The following is a 19,403-nucleotide window of genomic DNA, read 5'->3' as shown; positions in this document are numbered from 1 at the left end:
CCGGGGCCATGCACTTTGTGAAGACTCGTGGAGCTGTGGCTAGACCGAATGGAAGGACATTGTAATGGAAAGCGTCGGAGCCGACGGCGAAGGCGAGGAATCTCCTGTGGGACTCCCGAATTCCGATGTGGAAGTAGGCGTCCTTCAAATCGATCGTCGCGAACCACAGGCCCTGGTGTAGGAGAGGCAAAATGGAGGCCAAAGTTACCATACGAAAACGACGGTATTGGAGGAAGAGGTTCAAATCTCTCAAGTCCAGAATTGGTCTAATGCCCCCATCGGACTTCGGTACCGTGAAGTACCTGGAGAAAAAGGCCGCATGGAAGGAATCAGGGGATAGGGGGGAAATAGCCCCTTTGTCCAGTAAGGCGCGCACTTCGTCAAGAAGGGTGTCCGAGGGTGGGGTGGAAATGAAAGCCCCGGTGGTCGGGAGCTCTTCGAACTCGAGGGTATAGCCCCTACGGACGATGTTTAGTACCCAAGAGTCGGAGGAGATGGAGGCCCACACGTTGATAAAGGGCCTAAGAATGTCCAAAAAGTATCTGGGAGAGGCGAAGTGCGCTGAAAGGTCTCATGCCCTCTTTTTGGATTGATCAGGGTCCTGCCGTCGGTTCTTGCGGTACCGAGAAGGCTGGTTGCGGCGACCAGAGGATGACGGAGACTGGGAAGGGTATCTTTGGCGTTGAGGGCCCTGTTGTTGGAACTGCCGGTCCTGGTAGGAGGACCTGCTGAATTGGCCTTGCTGCTGTTGCCAAGGGCGGAACCTCCTACGGAATGGAGCCGGGGTGGGGGCAGACATACCGTGCTTCCTCGCCGCTGCCTTCAGCCTAAACTTCCGGTTTAGCCTGTCATCCGTCTCAGCATGGAAGAGGCCCGAATCATCTATAGGCATGTCCTCGATCGTAGACCTCACGTTGGCGTTTAGGTCCGAACCCCGCAACCAAGCGTGCCTCCTTAGGGCAAGGGAAGCCGCCATGGCCCTGCCCGAGCACTCTACGACGTTCCTGGAAGCAGTGATGAGCCATGCGCCGATGGAATGGGTCTCATCCCTAATCTCAGTGAGGGTTCGCTGGGCTTCATCCGGAACGTCGGGCACGATGGGGGAGATGCCTTCCATAAGGGTCTGAATATATGCACCCATACAAGCGGTGTAGTTGGTTGCCTTCACCGCCAGTGCTGCAGCCGCGTATGCCTTCCTGGCCAAGGCATCGACCTTCTTAGCCTCCTTATCAAACGGCACAGCCGCTTGCCGTTGAGTCGCAGTTTGCTGGGCACCCTTGACAATAGCAGAATTCTGCCGAGGGTGGGAGGTCAGCCACGGAGCTGTTGGGGCAGAAACCTTATAAAGGGATTCGATCTTGCGCGGCGGCCCCACCAGGGAAGAGGGGGAGTCCCACGAGCGTCTGACCAGGGCTTCCAGGGACGGCATAAAGGGAACCAGAGGTGTAGAGTGGGCCCTGCTGCGAACCCTGCGTTCAAGGGGGTCCCTGGCCTCTTCCTCGGGATATTGGAGGTCAATGTCCAGAGCCCTGGACATCTTGATAACATGCTCGAGGAACGACCTGACATCATCTGTAGGAGAGGCCGTCTCTGGGTGGTGCAAGAGCTGTGGGGAGCTCCGGGCCGGGTCGTCATCTCCCGAAGAGTATTCCGAATCCACAGGCTCGGGTTCGGAATCAGAAACTACCAAGTCCACCGCAGCATACGGTCTGGGGTGCTCGACAGGCCTGTCCACACGCCGAGATGGAGCCGCTGCCGATGGGCCTGGTCGGTCAGGAAGTTCGCGACGATGGGATACTTGGTCGCGAGGTTGGTCCAAATCCCGGGGACGGTCCCGACCTCGGGAAGATTTGGAGAGGGCCACCTCCTTAGGGACCGGGAGAAAAAATTGGTCCGTCTCCGAGTCGTAATAATACTGAGGATCAGTCGGAGAGCGTGGAGCCAGCAAAACTGGAGAAGGAGACCTCGGTGGCTGATCAGCTACCTCCTCGTCGTCCGACAGGAGGAAAGGGAGCGTTGTCGCCGACTGAGTCTGAGTTGGCACAGTCTGGGCAGCGGTGTCCCGAAGGCGGCTCGCAGTCGAATGGTGAAGGTCTCCCGTGGGAGAACGGTTGTCCACCATAGGCGTGGCCAGAGGGTCGACCCGTCCCGGAGAGTCGGGACGCGGGCGGTCACGGCGGGACTCCCGGTGAGGTTTGCGAGGGAGGGAAGAGTCGTCCGAGCGCCTCTTGGAAGGTGAGCCCGTATGGGAGCTAGTCTTGGAGGTCGACTTGGACCTCTTAGCCGAAGAGGATGAGGTCGCCTCCGGGGCTGAAGACTGCCTCTTCTTGGCTGACTTGTGACGAGGCGGTGCATCCGGAGGGAAGAACTGGATCGGGGACTCCGAGATAGTAGCCGTCCGACTAGCTCGCTCTTCGGTACGGGCAACGGAATCCCTCGAGCCCGAGGGTTCCTCGGAGGCAGTGTTCCTCGGTGTGGGGTCCGATCCAGGCTTGGACTTGGACCTCTTCTTCTCCGGAGCCGCCCGGGACGTTCCCGATGTCTCAGAGGAAACTCCCTCCGTACGGCCGGTAGCCGTTTCCTGCCCGACTGATCCCGATGTGCGGGAATGTTTCAGGGGTTTGGGAGCGGCATCGCGGGCCGGCTGGCGAGAAGAGTCTGAACTCCCCTTGTCCTGCCCCAGAGAAGTAGAAGGAGGGGCGCTGGAAGGGCCGCTACGAGCCTGGGCAGGTGGAGCCGAGGCAGAAGGGGCTGACGCCGGGCGAGGGTCCCCTTCCCTGATCTTGCCCTGGGCAATAGCAGACGTAAGCCGTGACTCCCGATTCTTACGGGCTTGGGAGGACATGGACTTACAGAGGCTGCAGACCCTGGGGTCGTGGTCCCGGCCCAGGCAGAAGAGGCAAGAGGAATGGGGGTCCTGGACAGGAACCTTTCCGCTGCAGATGTCACATTTCTTGAAAGGGGGAGACATCCTGCGAGCCAAAGCGAGATCCAAAGACGAAGTCAAACAGTCCGAAGGTCAGAAGTTACCAGGGGCGGGAGAGAGAGAATGGTCAAAAAACAGTCCGAAGGTCAAAAAACGAAAGTGATTCCAAGAGCAAGCGAAAGTTCCTAGAAGCAGCGAGCGCGGCGGAAAAAAGGAACTGGGGAAAAGAGCGGGAAGGCAGGGGCCTTATAACGGGTGGGCGGAGTTACCGCCAAAAAGTTTCAATATGTTGCAGAGTTAACTCTGCCCAGTGATTCCAGAAGGTTCCGAGCAGCACTGCGCAGGCGCAGTAAAACCCATTTGTATGATTCGCAGAGACCACGAAGAAGAAGAGGGTATTATCTGTGCCCCAATATTATGTTCTTGATGAGAATATAATTTTTTTGCTTTAGACTAGACAACCCCCATCCCCTTCAAAATCTCCACTGTCTTTTTATCATGGCAGAAAAAGTTAGCAACCAGCAGTGCATTATTCTGTCAGGTCTGCAAACATAATTATTCACAGTACAAAAATGCAAACATGAATTACCTTTGCTAATGTATTTTTAAGGCCTGATATTCTCATAGAAACACCAGATACATCAAAGTGATCACCTTATCAGTAAATAAATAGAAAGTGAGGCAGCTGTTATCTCTCACAGAAAAGAAGGAACATGTGGAACCTGCAACACAATGTTGTAGCCTAGCATGTTCTGATCAGAGTGTCTGTGACTTGATTTTCTTCCCCCAGGTTTTCCACTGTCCTCCATCCCACAAATTTCAAGGCACACAGCATGGCTTGGTGGGTTCCTCCACTTTGAATATTCTCTCATTTTGGGGAGCAGAAAGAATAGACTTGTGCCTAATGCTAGTTACATTAAAATTCTTTTGATTTCTACATCATTGTCTACAAACAGCAATCACCTCTGTCCTTGAGACCAATTACAAACAGGTTATTAATACGAACCAAGAAATACGTTTTTCAAACAGTAAAATTTCATACTGTCCTTTTTACAGAAGACACTCTTATTTTCCCACTCTTCCCTTTCCAGTCTTTCCACTCAAACCTTCTTTGCAGCTGGTTATCAGCTCTCCACCCCAGTCAACATGTCATGCTGATAAGTTCATGCAGTGCTAATTTTTGTAAAGATGTGTGGCCTTTTACAAAACTCTAGAAATATCCCAAATCTGATGATCTCTCTTCTGGCAGGGTTGGTGCCATTCTAGCTGCAGCTTCATGAAAACAGGAAGACTTCAGATAGAAACAGTCTTTTCTGGACTGTTTTCATCCCCCACCCCACCCCTAGGCCTCCATTATGTAGCATGCCCTCTCTTAAGAAGAGCTACATTGCAATATTTTATTTCTCCACTAGCACCTATGAAGAATGTTCACTTCTTTTCCTGGAAACATCTTAAAATAGCTTCTCAATGTAAACCAGGAATTTTCCTATCCAGATTGTGACATTTCCCCCCATTTCATATATATCTTCCTTCTCCATCCTATTTCCATATACTCCATTCTATTATTCCTTCCAACTATCCCCTTCCCCGGTTTCTAAGGAGGGTTATTCCCTTTGGTTTTGTTTTGTTTTCGTTTGCTTTTGCAAGCTGAGGGTTACTGAAGTCTGCTTTTCTATGGATAGCACTATTTTCTATCCATTTCCAAGCAAAGGGAGAATGGAATTGGCACTGGAATGTAAGTCTGTGATACAATGGGTATGATATTTATTGCCGTTCTGTGCCTTCAAGTGATTTGTTACTTTTGCAACCCTAAGATGACCCTGCCATGGAGTTTTAATGGCATGGCACATTTGTTCATTGGGAGGATTTGACCATGACTTCCACTGAGGCTGAGAGAATGTGACTTGTCCAAGATCACCCAGTGGGTTTCGATGGCCAAGTGGTCTCCAGAGTCATAGTCCAAATTCTCAAGCCACCAGAAGTCATTCCCAACTATGGCAACTATGGTGAACCTATCAAAGGATTTTCTTGATGAGTTTCTTAAGAGGGGGGGGGGGTTCCACTGCTATCTTCTGAGGCTGAGAGAGTGTGACTTGCCCAAAGTCACCCAGTTGGTTTATATGGCCAAGCTGGGATTTGAACACTGGTCTCCAGAGTCACAATCCAACATTCAGACCTCTACACCACACTGGCTCATGCTATTAGTTTGTGGTAATTTTACCTGTTATTTGTGTGTAGGTTATATAAATGTTATGTGAACATGTGGGTTATTCATGCTAAGCACTAAAGTTTGTTATGTGTTTAAAATAAAACACTGAAATATTTCCTAGATTAGAAACTATTCTCATAAAATAATTCCTTTAGAATGGTGATGACACTAGTGCTCCAGAAGAGGCTTTATTGGAAAGAGTGTCATTATTACTTCAACTTCTTGAGAACTGATTCTCTTCATACAGTGTAAAATAACACCAACCACTCATACCCCCAAATCACATATGGATTCATTATTCATTTGCAAACTGAGCATAAATGTTAAAATACAACCCATTGTATTGTCTATTAGCATGTATGGATGTGAGAGCTGGACAGTTAAAGCAGAATGAAAGAAAATAAATTCATTTGAGATGTGGTGCTGGAGAAGAGTGCTGAGAATAGCATAGGCAGACAAAAGGACAAACAAATGGGTCCTAGAACCAATCACACTGGAAATCTCTCTGGAAACCAAAATGGTGAAACTGAGGCTGTTGTACGTCATGATAAGGGAAGGCACATTGGAAAAAACAATAATGCTAGGAAAGGTGGAGGAAGTAGAAAGAGAGGAAGGCCATGTGCTAGATGGATGGACTCTATTAAGGTGAACTTTGGTATGAAGTTACAGAAACTAAACAGAGCAGTGGAGGACAGGGAGTCTTGGAGATGTTGCCATGGGGTAGCTATGAGTTGAGATCAACTCAAGGGCAGTTAACAACAACAGCAAGAACAACAACAACTATTAATTGTCAGTTAATAGATTATATTTATGTAATTGCAAAACTTAGGGTAACTAATCGGTGCACTTCTCCAGCCCTTGCCAACAAATCAAAAATTCTGATTTTTTCCCCTTTCTTTCTCAATTCTGCATGATTCGTTAAATTCAATCCTGAATTTCACTGTTACTAAGAGCAATGGTTTTTAGCTTATCTTTTCCAAACTTGCACCATCTGCAAGTTTAATGAGTACACCATCTACTTCTTCATTCACTCATTAATGATGATGTTAAATGGTACAAGACCAAACTTGAATGTGCAAAACACTGCTGGATACTTATTTTGCATCTTATCTTGATCCCATTATTGACACCCTTAAGTGTTTAGTCATTCAACCAATTACATATCTTTCTTATCATGGCTATTTTTTCTGAGTTCAGTTCAAGAGCCATTTGGAAGACATATCAGTTGTGTTTCCTAATTAAGATAATTAGATTAGCTTTGTATGAACTATACTTACCTCTGTGTTCAGCTCATGGAGTTGTCACAGATATGATTATGAATTGTTTATCTGGTCTATAATCTTCTCAGTTTCTGAAGTTAAATAAGAATTTCTTTCCTTTCTGTTCTCTTTATGAGACTGGGATGGCAGTCAGATATGTTCAGATATGGAAGCAAATGTGGCCAGGTAATTCTTTCACAGTTATTGAGAATTTCCTTTGTTAAATGGACTTGACTTGCAATTTTTGCTCTTTTCTAAACGGCTGCCTAGAAGTGCCAACAGAGTTATGTCTTTGTAAAAGCCAAAATGAAGTATTTTTCTATTTTTCTTACATTCTGACTCATTTGGAAAATCTTGTTTCTAACAAATAGCTGAAAATTAAGTTATGAGTTTGCTTACACAGTTCTCTTTGTGTGTATTATAATCCCCCCCCCTTTTTTTTCCTTGAATGGAGAGGGCCAGATTGCTTACCTATAACTGTAGTTCTTTGAGTGGTCATCTGTGAATCAAACAAATGAGTTTTCCTGCACCTGCACAGAGACATTCAGAAACTTCTAGAATTACCAGGGAAGACTTTTTGGCAGTAGCTCCACCCACCCTATATATATCCCTAGTGTTCCCCTCTTTTTCCTCAGTTCCAATGGACGCTGCATAGCAGCACCATGAGGGAACATGTGCAAGACAACCTGAGGGGAGCATGGGTGGGTTTGTGTGAATTCACAGATGACCACTTGAAGAACTACAGTTACAGGTAAGCAACCTGTCTTTCTTCATTGTGGTCTCTGTGAATCACAGAAATGGGATACACTAACAAGCTACACTCACAGGAGGAGGGAGTGTTGTGCAACCAAGCACCATGTCCAGTGGATTCTTGTTATATGTTGGGGTTTGATTCCAAGATCCCCTGTGGATAACAAAATCCGTGGATGTTCAAGTCCCATTAAATATAATGACATAGTAAAATGGTGTCCCTTATAAAAAATGGAAAATCAAGATTTGATATTTGAAATGTATACTTTTTTTTAATATTTTCAAACGATGGATGCTAGAATCAGTGTATAAAAAATTTGTGTATAAGAAGGGCCGACTGGACAACACTGCCCTCCCAAAAGCTGCATCATTCCTTGCCCTGGTATCCAGCCGTTAGTGAGAGATGAAAGTCACTGGCTGGGACCAGGCTGCAGCTTTACAGACATCCTCTAGGGGCACTCCACTGAGAAAAGCAGAGGATGCAGCTACTGCTCTGGTAAAGTGTGCTCGAATTCAAGTGGAGGAGTCTTCCCAGAGAGTTCGTAGGCTAAACGAATAGTAGTAGTCACCCATTTCAAGAAATGCTGATGAGTGACTGGAAATCCAAGCTTTGAATCTAAGTAGCAAACAAAGAGTCTCTCAGATCATCTCGAATCCAAAGTCCAGTCGACATAAAATGAAGAAGAATGTTTGTGCTTCTTCCTTTTCTCTCCTATATCACTGACTTTTTTAGTGGCTATAGAAGCCGTCTCGGTTTTGGCTGCTGAGGACTTCTGCTTCTTAGCGGGGATATCCTTGGATTCAAGGATCTTGAATGTGAGCCTATGCTCAGGTTTGAGTCAACGCTTGGCTGAGGAAGAAGGTTCTTGTCTCAATTTCAAAGAGCCAGGGCAAGGAGCGTCTTTACAATTACTTGACTCAGTTATCGAGGGCCTCTTTGGAGGTGGAGATGGTGGAGGCACCAAAACAGTTGCTATTGGTGGCGCATGCAGTTTCAAGGCCTTCTCATAAAGAAGCAACTGGAGACAAGAAAGGCGAGTCTTTAGGCCCTGAGGGGTAAAGGCCCTGCAATGGGTTCAAGCTTGCATATTGTGACCCTTGCCAAGGCAAAGAAAGAAATGAGAGTGCATGTCTTGGCCTGGAATTTTAGCCCCACCCTCCTCACATCACTTAAAAGACATGGACTGAGAAGCCATACTTGCTGAGGGAGGTTAGCATCATCAACAATCCAGATCAAGCCAAGAACATCAAACCAAGTCCAAATCACAAAGCAGAGAGTAGTCAAGGTAAAACTGAGTCAAATGCCAGGAAAACTCTATGCCAATGTCAAATCCGATAAGAGACAGGGTAATCAAAAATCAAATCCAATGATCAAAAGAATGTTATATTCAAAGTGAAAGTGATTCTATGAATCAGTTCCTTTGATGCTGCTAGCACTGTGTACAAAAAAGAACTGAGGTGAAAGACAGGGAATACTAAGGGTATATACGTATAGGGTGGGTGGAGCTACCGTCAAAAAGTCTTCCTTAGCAATTCTAGAAGGTTTCAAATGTCTCTGTACAGGCACAGGAAAACCCATGTGTGTGATTCACATAGACCACAATGAAGAACTAGAGTGGTGTAGTGGTTTGAGTGATGGACTATAACACTAGAGTGGGCTGTCAAGCCCACTGGGTGACCTTGGGCAAATCACACTCTCACAGCATCGGGGAAGGCAATGGCAAAGCTCCTCTGAAGATACTTGCCAAGAAAACCCCATGATAGGGTCACTCTAGGTTTGTCATAAATTGGAAATGAGTTCAAGCACAGAACAACAGTGTTTCCTTGAACAATGTGCAAGGAGTAAATGTGAACATTAGCAAAAATGTCCCATTACCATGTACAGTTTTCATGAATTGTTAGATTGTCACTTACGAAGCTGCACATCTGCCCTTGTCTTTGATGCCCTGTCTTGTTGTTTTAAAAGCCTTTGCACCCATTTAATGAAAATGAGCAAAATCTCACTCCTGGACTACTGTCTCTTTCTGCATCTTGTTCTGTGGGAACTGAAGATAAAGATTTAGGGCAGTGATGGCTAACCTTTTAAGGACCAAGTGCCCAAAGTCAAAGGTGTTACCCAGTGCCAGGGGCGGAACTTTTGGCCACATGCCTGTTCTTCCTCTTCCCGGGAAGGGGAAATGGTACAGGATAAGGAAAGAACACTATTGCCGCTTCTATTAAGAATTCCCCCAATGTAGTTAACTTAAAAAAACTTTATCTGAGCATTTAGAAATACAGTTTAAGAATCAAAACAATAGGATATGCCAGTATTCTGCAAAACCCTAACACTAAATGTATTGTACATGGACAAAGAAGCCTTTCCATTCATGCGCACTTTGACTGTTGCAAGACTCACTTTTGGTGCATCTGTAGATGTGTGTGAAAATTCACTCACAACTTGACAAATCTACTGACACCATATAGGCATTCAATGCTTCACCAAAGAAATTTAATTATCTTGGCTTTGGGAAGTAAGATATTTGAAGGAATTTCAATATTACAGTTTCTCTGCAAGTCTGAAGAAAAATGGCAGCACATTAGATTTTAGTAATAGTTCAGACAACTTGCACAAATGTGCATTTAATTTTAATTTCTGCTAGTTACACAAGTATTTTAAGTTGATTTGCTTATTTGGAACATACTTTCTAATTAAAATGCATTAATTGGGGGTTATGTTTTTGTCATTACCTATGAAAAAGAACTCAACAGAAATCTCTTTTATAGTGACCAATGCCCCATACTCTCTACTCCACTATTTCCTCCTCCCTCCCCCTCCCTCCCATCACCTGAAAATTGTCTCACTGTGATAAGGATTAGTATTCAAGCTAATCTAAGTTTTATTTTCTAAAGATCAAACACTGGTACAGTACTTTACTTTAAAGTATTTTATTTCAGGTTTTCTCTTTCAAACTGTCTACCTTCTCTACCAGGTCCTCTACTGGACAGAAGCAGACTGAAAATACTTGACCCACCTGCAACTAATAATATTCTGAAGTAAATGGTAACCTCGACTGATGCCAACAACTCTTTTCTTCAGAATGTTATGAGACAATCTTTTGAACAACTGATCTGTTTAACTAAGAAGTCTAACATTTTACTGTGTTTCCTTTTAACATAATGGTTCCCATACTTATTTGGACTACCATCCCCTTTCTTCTTGGGTGACAACCCTAGTGCCTATTTCTCATTAGGTCCACAGTTCTACTGCAAACTCAAATCAACCAACATACACACAGAATGACAGAATCATAGAGTTGAAAGAGATCACAAGGGCCATCCAGTGCAATCCCCTTCCATGCAGGAACTCCCAATCAAAATATCCCCGACAGATGGCCATCCAGCCTCTGTTTAAAGACCTCCAAGGAGGGAGACTCCACCACTCTCCAAGGAAGTGTGTTCCACTGTTGAACAGCCCTTACTGTCAGGAAGTTCCTCCTAATGTTGAGGTGGAATCTCTTTTCCTGTAGCTTGCATCCATTGTTCCGGATCCTGTTCTCTGGAGCAGGAGAAAACAAGCTTGCTCCCTCAACACACACACACTGTTTGTGCTGCTACCATTTTCCTTGGCCTGTCTGACAAAAGAGGGAGCAGGAGCAGGAGCAGCACAGATCCAACCTGCCAATCAAGTTTGAGTAAAGTTCACAAAGCTTAAACAGAGTGCCAAATTTGAAAGCTTATTTTCACAACCACTTTTCTCCCACTCAGTGGTCCTCAAACTCTGCCCTTTAAGAAATTTTGGACTTCAGTTTCCAGAAGCCTCAGCCATGTTGGCCAACAGTCTGGGATTCTGGGAGCTGAAGCCCAAAATCCCTTAAAGAGCTCAGTTTGGGGGACCACTGCTCTAACTCCTTCATCCAGTCAGTCCCCAAATGTTGCAGCTTCAAGCCATAGAAGTGATGCCCTGTGGACATGCCTTGTGAGAGTTTCGCAACCACTATTGCACTACTAGCAAAATATGCCACTAAGGGAGCAAAGACAGGTGACGAATGGGAAACCACCCCACAAAATGATCAGCAAGGCTGTGTGTTAGTTTTAAAGGGCCCTGAAGAGATGTTTCATGCAACCCTAATCCACACCATGGTCCTAAAGGCTGCTGGTTCCTTTCTCTTTCTTGTGTGCAAATAATTTGACTGAAGGCCCCCCTCCATCCCTTTTTCCCTCACTGACCCCTTCCGCCCCATTCCCCCTCAACCCTCCTAGATCTTTCCACCAAAGAACTGCTCACTTTGGGAATCACTGCTTTAAAATGTCTTTAGACAATGTCCCTGGAAGTTATCTTGTTTGGCTTGTCCCATCTATCAAAGAGATGGGGGAAAAAGTTGGCTCAGGGCTGAGTGATAAGATGACAGAATACTCAAGATTTTTAATCTCCTTCCATAATTGGTGGCACAGCTTGTTTACCTCAACCATCTGTGCTTGTTTGATCAATGTTATCATTTCTCCTATCCACTGTGGTGTAGTATACTTTCTAAATGAAGACTATGAAAACACAGAAACTCCGATGCTTCTCTAGAACCTGTAGGCTTGTTGTCTACATATATGTGTGCACTGAAATCAGACTAGATGTTATCCTAAGATGAATGTTGTATTTTCATGCAGTGAGAAAATCAAATTAGGCTTGCCTCCCCAGAGTTTCACGTTGTCAAAATCCCCTCCAAGTCCCATTTCAATGTGTTTTATATCTGCTTTCCTTTCAGAAAAACACTATGAGCAAACTAACACACAATTTTATTTATGTTCTATTATATATTTGACATTTCAAGTAGTTTTCATTCAGTATTAAGGCAAGAAACAGATTAATCTTCAAGTGCAATTAAGTAATCAGGGAGGAGATGCAATAATCTAAGCAAAAACATTTTTGTGTGAATGTAGTATATAAAGCAGAAAAATACTGATATGTATTTGGACTAGAAACAGGCTTTTTAAAGAAAGGAAAGGTAAACTGATTTTTAAGTTATGAGCATTTCTTATAAAATGGCTTTTTTGTATAATATGGCAGAGATTTCTTCAGGAGAACAGAGTTCTGCATAGAACAGAGGCCCCACTACTCATCAGTTGTTGGAACTGCAACAGAGTAACACACAGTTATCTTTCATTCTGTTGCAGGATCCAACAAGCTGCATGTAACTTGTATGTGGTCCCTCCAAAGGTGCTCTGTGTGAACTGAGCCTCTTCTAAGAACTTCACATCATAACTTTTAAAAAAAGAATTAGGGTAATCTTGGAAGTGACTTCTTGTGTAGCATGAGTTAGACTTTGAAGCAGAAATGTGAAATATCCAAACACTTGAATGTGCAAAGGAGGTCTTTGGATTCCAGCCCAGACACAGAACACAGTACTTATAAGATATTTGATAGAATGATGGTTTCTTTCTTTCCAGTATTCAAGACAATCCTTCTTGAAAGTGCAGCCCCATTTCCTTACAAGATGCAATTACTTGTTTTTTCAGTCTTCAGCCTTTCAAATAACCCCAATACAGTAACAGTTTGAATGGCGTGGTATTTGGCAATCCCCAGGATTATAAACATTGGCCAGAATTTCTGAATAAAGAATTTAATTCATTCTTGGACAAGTTTTACAAGTCTAATTTCTAGGAAGAGAGTAATCTTGATTTCTCTGAGATGTAAACAAAGAAATTGTAGTATAAACCAAAACATGTTTTCTTCAGCTATACTTTAAACCCACATGTTCTTGTATGTTCAGTTGATTGTAAAAATTGAAGGCACAAGTTTTAATTCTATTTACAGTTGGAGATGTTCATATACTTTGTTCAAAGGAAACTTCCATGCATACATACAGAAGCTACATAAACCAAGAACTATTTTTAAAATTAAAAACTGTAAACACAGTGTACACAGTTCAAAAGAGCACACTTTTGTTGCAAGTATGTACAAATATGGTTCTTAATTATACTAAATAGATCTTGTAAAAACACATTTTCAAAGGGTAAAATAACTTTTCTACTGAACAGTTTTATGGCTACTGTTTTGACAGCAAAGTACCATGTTCAGATTTAAATAATTTGAAGACCTGTTACTAAACATACTATTTCATCCCTGTGGCTATAACAGTTGAAAAACCCACAGGATAAAAAAATTAGTATGAACTGCACAACACATAAAACTGGTGGCCATTTCCATGACTGTGCAACATTCTTCAAGCATCATGATCATAAAATTAATGTAGAAGTTTCTATATACTTCTTAGATAACAGTTAACATTTATCTACAGTTAGCTACAAATACTGTAATTATGTATCCACAGATCTGACCTCACTTGCATGGAGGGGACAAACATTTTGCCTGCCAAGTAATAGTATGTTATCTCAAGTTCCCTGAAATAAAAGCTGAATGAAAGAAACTAGTGTGGCCTTATGGTTTGTCCATGTAGGAACCACATCCTATTCTGAATTCTTTGCAGGCTTCAAGTCCCCATAAAATATCAGTAGTACTGTTTTGGAATGCTGTATGCATTTTAGTAAGTGCTCAGTAGCCTTACAGGGCTATAGTTAAATATCAGCCTTTTGAGAGGAGAGCTCTCTGGCAAGCAAAAAACCCTGCCTGCCTCTTATCAACAAGAAGGGACGAGTGGCAATCACTGTTTATCATGTCTTATTTCTTCTTACCATTTTCCTCCCATGGTGAGCAATGAGAGAGAAATATTTTAGACCAGTTTCAGTATTGGTCTGAATGTTCCCTATTTTGGAAATATGGCTGGGGGCTTTGGATTCAGAGCACTCTCCTGATCTTCACTCTTACCCCACCCTTTGATATTGGAAAGGTTAAGGGCACAGATATTTCTGCAGGGATAGGGAATGTGATCCATGTTCTTGGGGTGGGGTGGGTGGATTCCAATCTATTTTTATGGTATCTGAGATACTGCCTGAGGGAACACAGGATTACATTGTTAATTTATGAACATCTGACCGCTTAATTTTATGAATATTTTGAAGCACTCATTTCTTCAAGAGTCTCCTCATTTCCAGTTAAGACATTGAATTCTTTGTTCACTGCTGTTTAATGCAACTTATTGCCTGTTTTTCTATCAGTTAAGAAGCAATGCCAATAAATACTGGCACAATTCAGGAAAAGTTATACATGCTAAAGACTGACTGAAATCCAGGGGGATACATCCATTTAGATATACCAGGTGGTATGTACTTGCTAATTCCAATAGATTGGATCAAAAATTCTCATTTCCCAGAAGCATTTTTCGGAAGGCAAAAACCTCTGAATCCGTTACTTGTTCCTCCATTTTGCAATTAATCCAAATATCAATTGTATGCTTGCTGGGTGTGCCAACTCTAATAATAGGATCACTAATAAGTACTAGTTTAGATTAACAGAAAGTACAATAAAAACTTACATCTCCTAAGGAAATGCAAGAGATAGCACAATGCTGGAATTTATCAACTTTGTCTTACAAAGATTTAAAAGCAGATAATGCAATCATGAATCTGGAGTGAGTTTCTTTATCCTTGAAACAACATAAAGGGGGAGGAAAAGCATTTTTAATTGAAAACCTAAAATCTATATGCAATCCAAAATATCTTCAGCAATAGTTTCACGGTGATTTATCTGAAGAACAGATATTTAAGAAGTAGGACTGACAGTGATGTGCTACATCTTTCAAGATCTCAGAAATGTTTCTACATCATCACTGGCTTCTCATTATATGCAACATGTTTAAGTTGCTAAACCTCCAGGATATAAGAGGCATGGAGAGAAAAGTACATAAGTAAGTTTGGCTTGGTATGTATGCATGTGTGCAGTTTCAACTCCTGTTCAGTATCAAATTACAAGCCTCACAACTACTGATAACAGTTAAAAGGTTTTGGTTCATCTAATAAAAACAAATAAATATTGAAATATACATATAGGAAAATTTGAGTTAAAGGTTTTTTTTAAAGAGGTAAGATGTTTTAAACAGAGGATCTCACTTAACTGGTACAAATAAAGATAATCTTAGCATTTTCTTTATAAAATTTAGATGTGGTGGTATAACAAAGATGCAGAAATGTGACTCTAACAATGCTACTTTTCTTCCCCTGCATGATTATTTTTATCATTTTTGCTTGATGAAGAAATTAGAAAACTTTGAAAGCTAGTGTAATTATTTTTTTGGTTGGCTCAGTACAGGTATCACCACAATGTATATTTTGGGATTTGGGTTCCATTTTACAATGTATAATAAATGTAACACTTTAAGATGGTAACACATTTAACAGCAATTCATTTATTAGAAATAAATATTAAAACTCCTTTAAACAAATAGCAATCTTAAATGAGCTACTGTTACAACAAAATGAGTTTAATTTGCACTTCAGACATTTGAGGTCCACCTATGACCAAAGCATGTCCGCCTCTTAAAGGCCAATAACAAAAATTAAAATAGAGTACGCTCTTCAATTTGTCAGTTAGTCAGTGTTACAAATTTATTTTAACGTTACTATCCTACTACTATTAAATGTGCATTTAAATATCTGCCACTTTACATTTACATGATTCTTTCCATTTCAACATGGAGGCCCATTTGCCATATATAGCAAGTGGAATAATGGCCTATCCCAATTTAAATCTTTGATTTCCCATTTAACCTTCATATTAAGAAGAGTTAACCTTTTCTTCATTATTCACAGGATATTTTTTTTCTTTGAAAAAAAGGAATCACATATTCACAGGAAGGAAGATTGTCAAATCAGTTCCATATAGCAGCATATGAACTGAGTCACTGAGTGAAGCTCTTCTTGATGAGCACATTAGGAAAGTTGGCATTCAGTTCTAGGACAACTCTATTATCAATTTGTGAACAGAAGGACACGTCAAGTAAGGAAAGCTCTTTACAAGATTCCAGCAATTTTCTTAAAGATGCAGGGCTTACCATTCTTGTGCCTGGAAAGGAAGAAAAGAAAAGAGAGCAATTCAAGATTTAACCTTGGAAAGAAACTAAATACATGTTGCTATGGGGAGGCGTTGGCATCAGAGGCTGCAATATTAACACTCATTAAAAAAAAAACCTTTAATTTTAAAGGTGTGTTCTATGTTTATTTATGTTTTTAATTTATTTATATCTGAACTTACTTGCAATAATGGCACTCAAAATAGCTCACAACGTGATTTAAAAAACAGGCAGAATTAAACTCACAACAAGTTATATTAAAATAAAGTTAAAGAGATTGTCCTATTAAACAACCAAACTAAAGGCAATTTTAAAATCTGATTGATTGTAGAAATAAAAAACTTTAGTCTAATCTAACCTACAATAAAAATTCTGAAAGTAAACGTACAAGCCAGTGTGATATATGGGATTTGGAAGGCCAAGATTCAAATCTCTTTTCAACATGGTGTAGCCTGGGGCAAGTCATGCTTTCACTCTACTTCATGAGGTTGTTAACATAATAAAATGAGCACTTTCATCTCCTCTCAGACAAGACAGAATTAATCTTGAACAACCAAACTATAATCATTATCTTTACAGTAACCACCCTTCTCCCATTACCATTTCTTCTTTGTCACCTTTGGAAGTCTATGGACTCATATCAACAATGTGGACCAGTCAAATATTGTTTATATACTTATATGTGTTTGTACATATATGTACCTATATATATGTACCATTCATATACCATATGAATCATATATTATATTATACACACATCCATATATCTGTATCTATCTATTAAAATCTACCCATTGTATAACCAATAAGATGTTTATTTAAAGTAATTAGTCAGTGGCATCTCTGCACTCATTGTACAAATCACTTGTAAGACTCAAGGATAAGAATGGTAACACACACTCATATGAATGCATGTTTCCATCAAAGGAAACATCTGGCAAATAAATTTAGATATATGAACCATATAGAAATTCTCAATTTTTTTAAAAAAATATTTTTTATATTTATTTATTTTGCATTTAACAAGAATCTGACATTAAAGTTCAGAAAAGAGATGTTCTGCTGAAGGGTATATTCAACATTTCCTGGATCTACCCCTGAATCGACTGGTGGCTTTTTCTTCTTCTTTCCACTCCGTCCTCCAATGTTTAGTGAGGTTATTTATTCCCCTATTTATATGTTATACATGTCAAGCAATTAAATAGTCATTTGACACCCTTTTAAAACACATATACATTTAACTCTTGAAGACCTGAAAAATGGTCCTGTGGAGAGTGATGTCACAGAAGATGGCCAGCCACAATGCAGCTCCAAATGAAAACTAGCAGTTCTACTTTTTCTGGATCTCAGTCCAAAAGGGAAGACCAGAACAGGATGAATGTGATTCCAATGGTTTCAAGCTGTCTAACTATGTTTATATGTACCATTGCAAAATCTCTTCCTGTAGTGAGTAATCTTCAATTCCCCAAATACATGTTCTGTATTCTTATTGGCCCTTGGTATCTGCTGGGGTTTAGTTCCAGGAGCCCCATGGATGCTCAAGCCCCATTAACTACAATGGGACAGTAAAATGATGTCCCTTATATAAAATGGCAAAAACAAACTTTGCTTTTTTGTATGTATATATTTTTTAAATATTTTCAAGCCATGGATGGCTCAGTCCATGGATAAGAATCCATGGATATAGAGGCCCAATTGTATAAGGTATAGTAAAATATATTAAAACATGTCACTTAGAAAAATCAGTTTTAAAAAGATATGCAACACATACTTTTCACTGTTTTATCTTGAGAAGGAAGACCATTAAACAGTATTAAGCATAATAAGGTGAACCTTTTTCTCTTTTTCTCCATATATTGTTTGTTAGTCCCAACTAGACGAGACCTATTCAATTAATTGTTAAATGATGAGTCAACGTCAAATTGATTCAATCCAAGTGCTTCAGCTAGCTATCCATGGTTTTGTTCAAATTCATCATGTAGGAAAATTTGTAAGGATTTTTCTGTTACAAATACTTTGATGCAGGCATCTTAAGGAATGTTTAAGCACAATTGTTGACTGAAAGCCTTCCATTTTATCTTTATTTACCAACTGAATCCAAGGAAAGTTTTAAGGCATTAAGAGCAATTCCTGTCATAATGTTCTCTAAAAATTCTTGGAACTTACCCCTGTATTTGATTAGGATGATAGTATTGAGAAGAGAGGCTAAAGCTAGAGTCAGAAACCCCTTTTCTCTCAGGGGCCACATTTGTAGTATACTGTGACACTATGCAAAGGAAGGTCGTGTCAGATCTACGGTATACATATTCCTCCCAATTACACCATTTGGTCACTCTCACTCTCTCTCTCTCAACTCAGATCTAAACTGATCACTTGCAGAGGGGATTTGAAATTATACCAAAGGTCAAATTCTATTTAGCTCATAAACTAGCAGAGTGGTTTGCCAGTTCTGGAGGTCTCTTTCAGAAGGGAAACTCTTAGAAATTCAGGTATGTAGAAGTCATTTCTGGAGCAGGGACTGTGTTTTTAATCTGCTGATTATTTCTGTACAGAAACTGAGTAACTGCATTTTGAAACTGTCAAGGAAAGCTGATGGTTTTGACAGCCATGAAGGGGACAGTTGGAGCTTTTGGCATTCTAGGAAGCTGTGGGAGGATTTTTTTTTTTTAATTTAGTTTATAGCATCTAAACAGCTATATTAAACATTCTCATAACAGAGAAGAATGCATTGTTATTCTTTCTTCAAGCCTGAACAGTTTTACATATTTGAGAATAGAGCTTTACATTTGTATGAACTTAAGACAGAATTACCCATTTTAATTCAACAATCTGAGATAAGAACTAGTGTAGGGTGCATACAGATGGCTAAACCCACTACTTTCTTTAAAGCTGTACTTTATGCTGCCTGGCTGCAGTCAAAATATCAAATGGAAGTTTGTTTTTCTGAACATGTTTTATGCCCTTTTTAAAGCATAATCCACACATATGCAGTCATTTATGTGATGACATAATGACAATATATACGATGCCCTAAAGCAAGGACCAAAACTATCCCCTTTTAACATATTATCCACTTTCATATTTAAATGAGTACACTAAACCTGGCATTTTAGGATTAACAAGGAAGGAAGGGAAAAGGAAAGACATGGACATTATAACTGCTCCCACTTGGGTTTATAATCCATCTATTTACGTGTAGAATTTAATAGGGGAACCAAATAAAAGGCATAAATACAGCCAAGAATTTCTCTCTCTCTGCTTCTTAAATGTATACAAATGTATGCAAAGGGATCTTGTAGCACCTTTGGTCTACCCCACGCATC

General features: G+C 41.1%; 1 protein-coding gene across 3 annotated transcripts in view; it reads right to left on the bottom strand.

The window, feature by feature from the left end:
* Positions 1-15,394: 15,394 nt before the first annotated feature.
* LOC149311273 (F-box/LRR-repeat protein 4-like) overlaps positions 15,395-19,403 on the bottom strand; it is a 42,318-nt gene continuing 38,309 nt past the window's right edge. For all 3 annotated transcript variants that reach the window (XM_089530698.1, XM_089530696.1, XM_089530697.1), the window contains one exon: positions 15,395-16,073. In XM_089530698.1, coding sequence (XP_089386824.1) covers positions 15,910-16,073 — 164 coding nt within the window. In that variant the 3' untranslated portion in view covers positions 15,395-15,909. The remainder of the gene's footprint in view (positions 16,074-19,403) is intronic.

Source organism: Sceloporus occidentalis, unplaced genomic scaffold (genome assembly GCF_023333645.1).
Source record: "Sceloporus occidentalis isolate IW3139 unplaced genomic scaffold, rSceOcc1.0.p SCAF_6, whole genome shotgun sequence".
Taxonomy (NCBI): Eukaryota; Metazoa; Chordata; class Lepidosauria; order Squamata; family Phrynosomatidae; genus Sceloporus; species Sceloporus occidentalis.
This window is presented reverse-complemented; position numbering and strand designations above follow the sequence as displayed.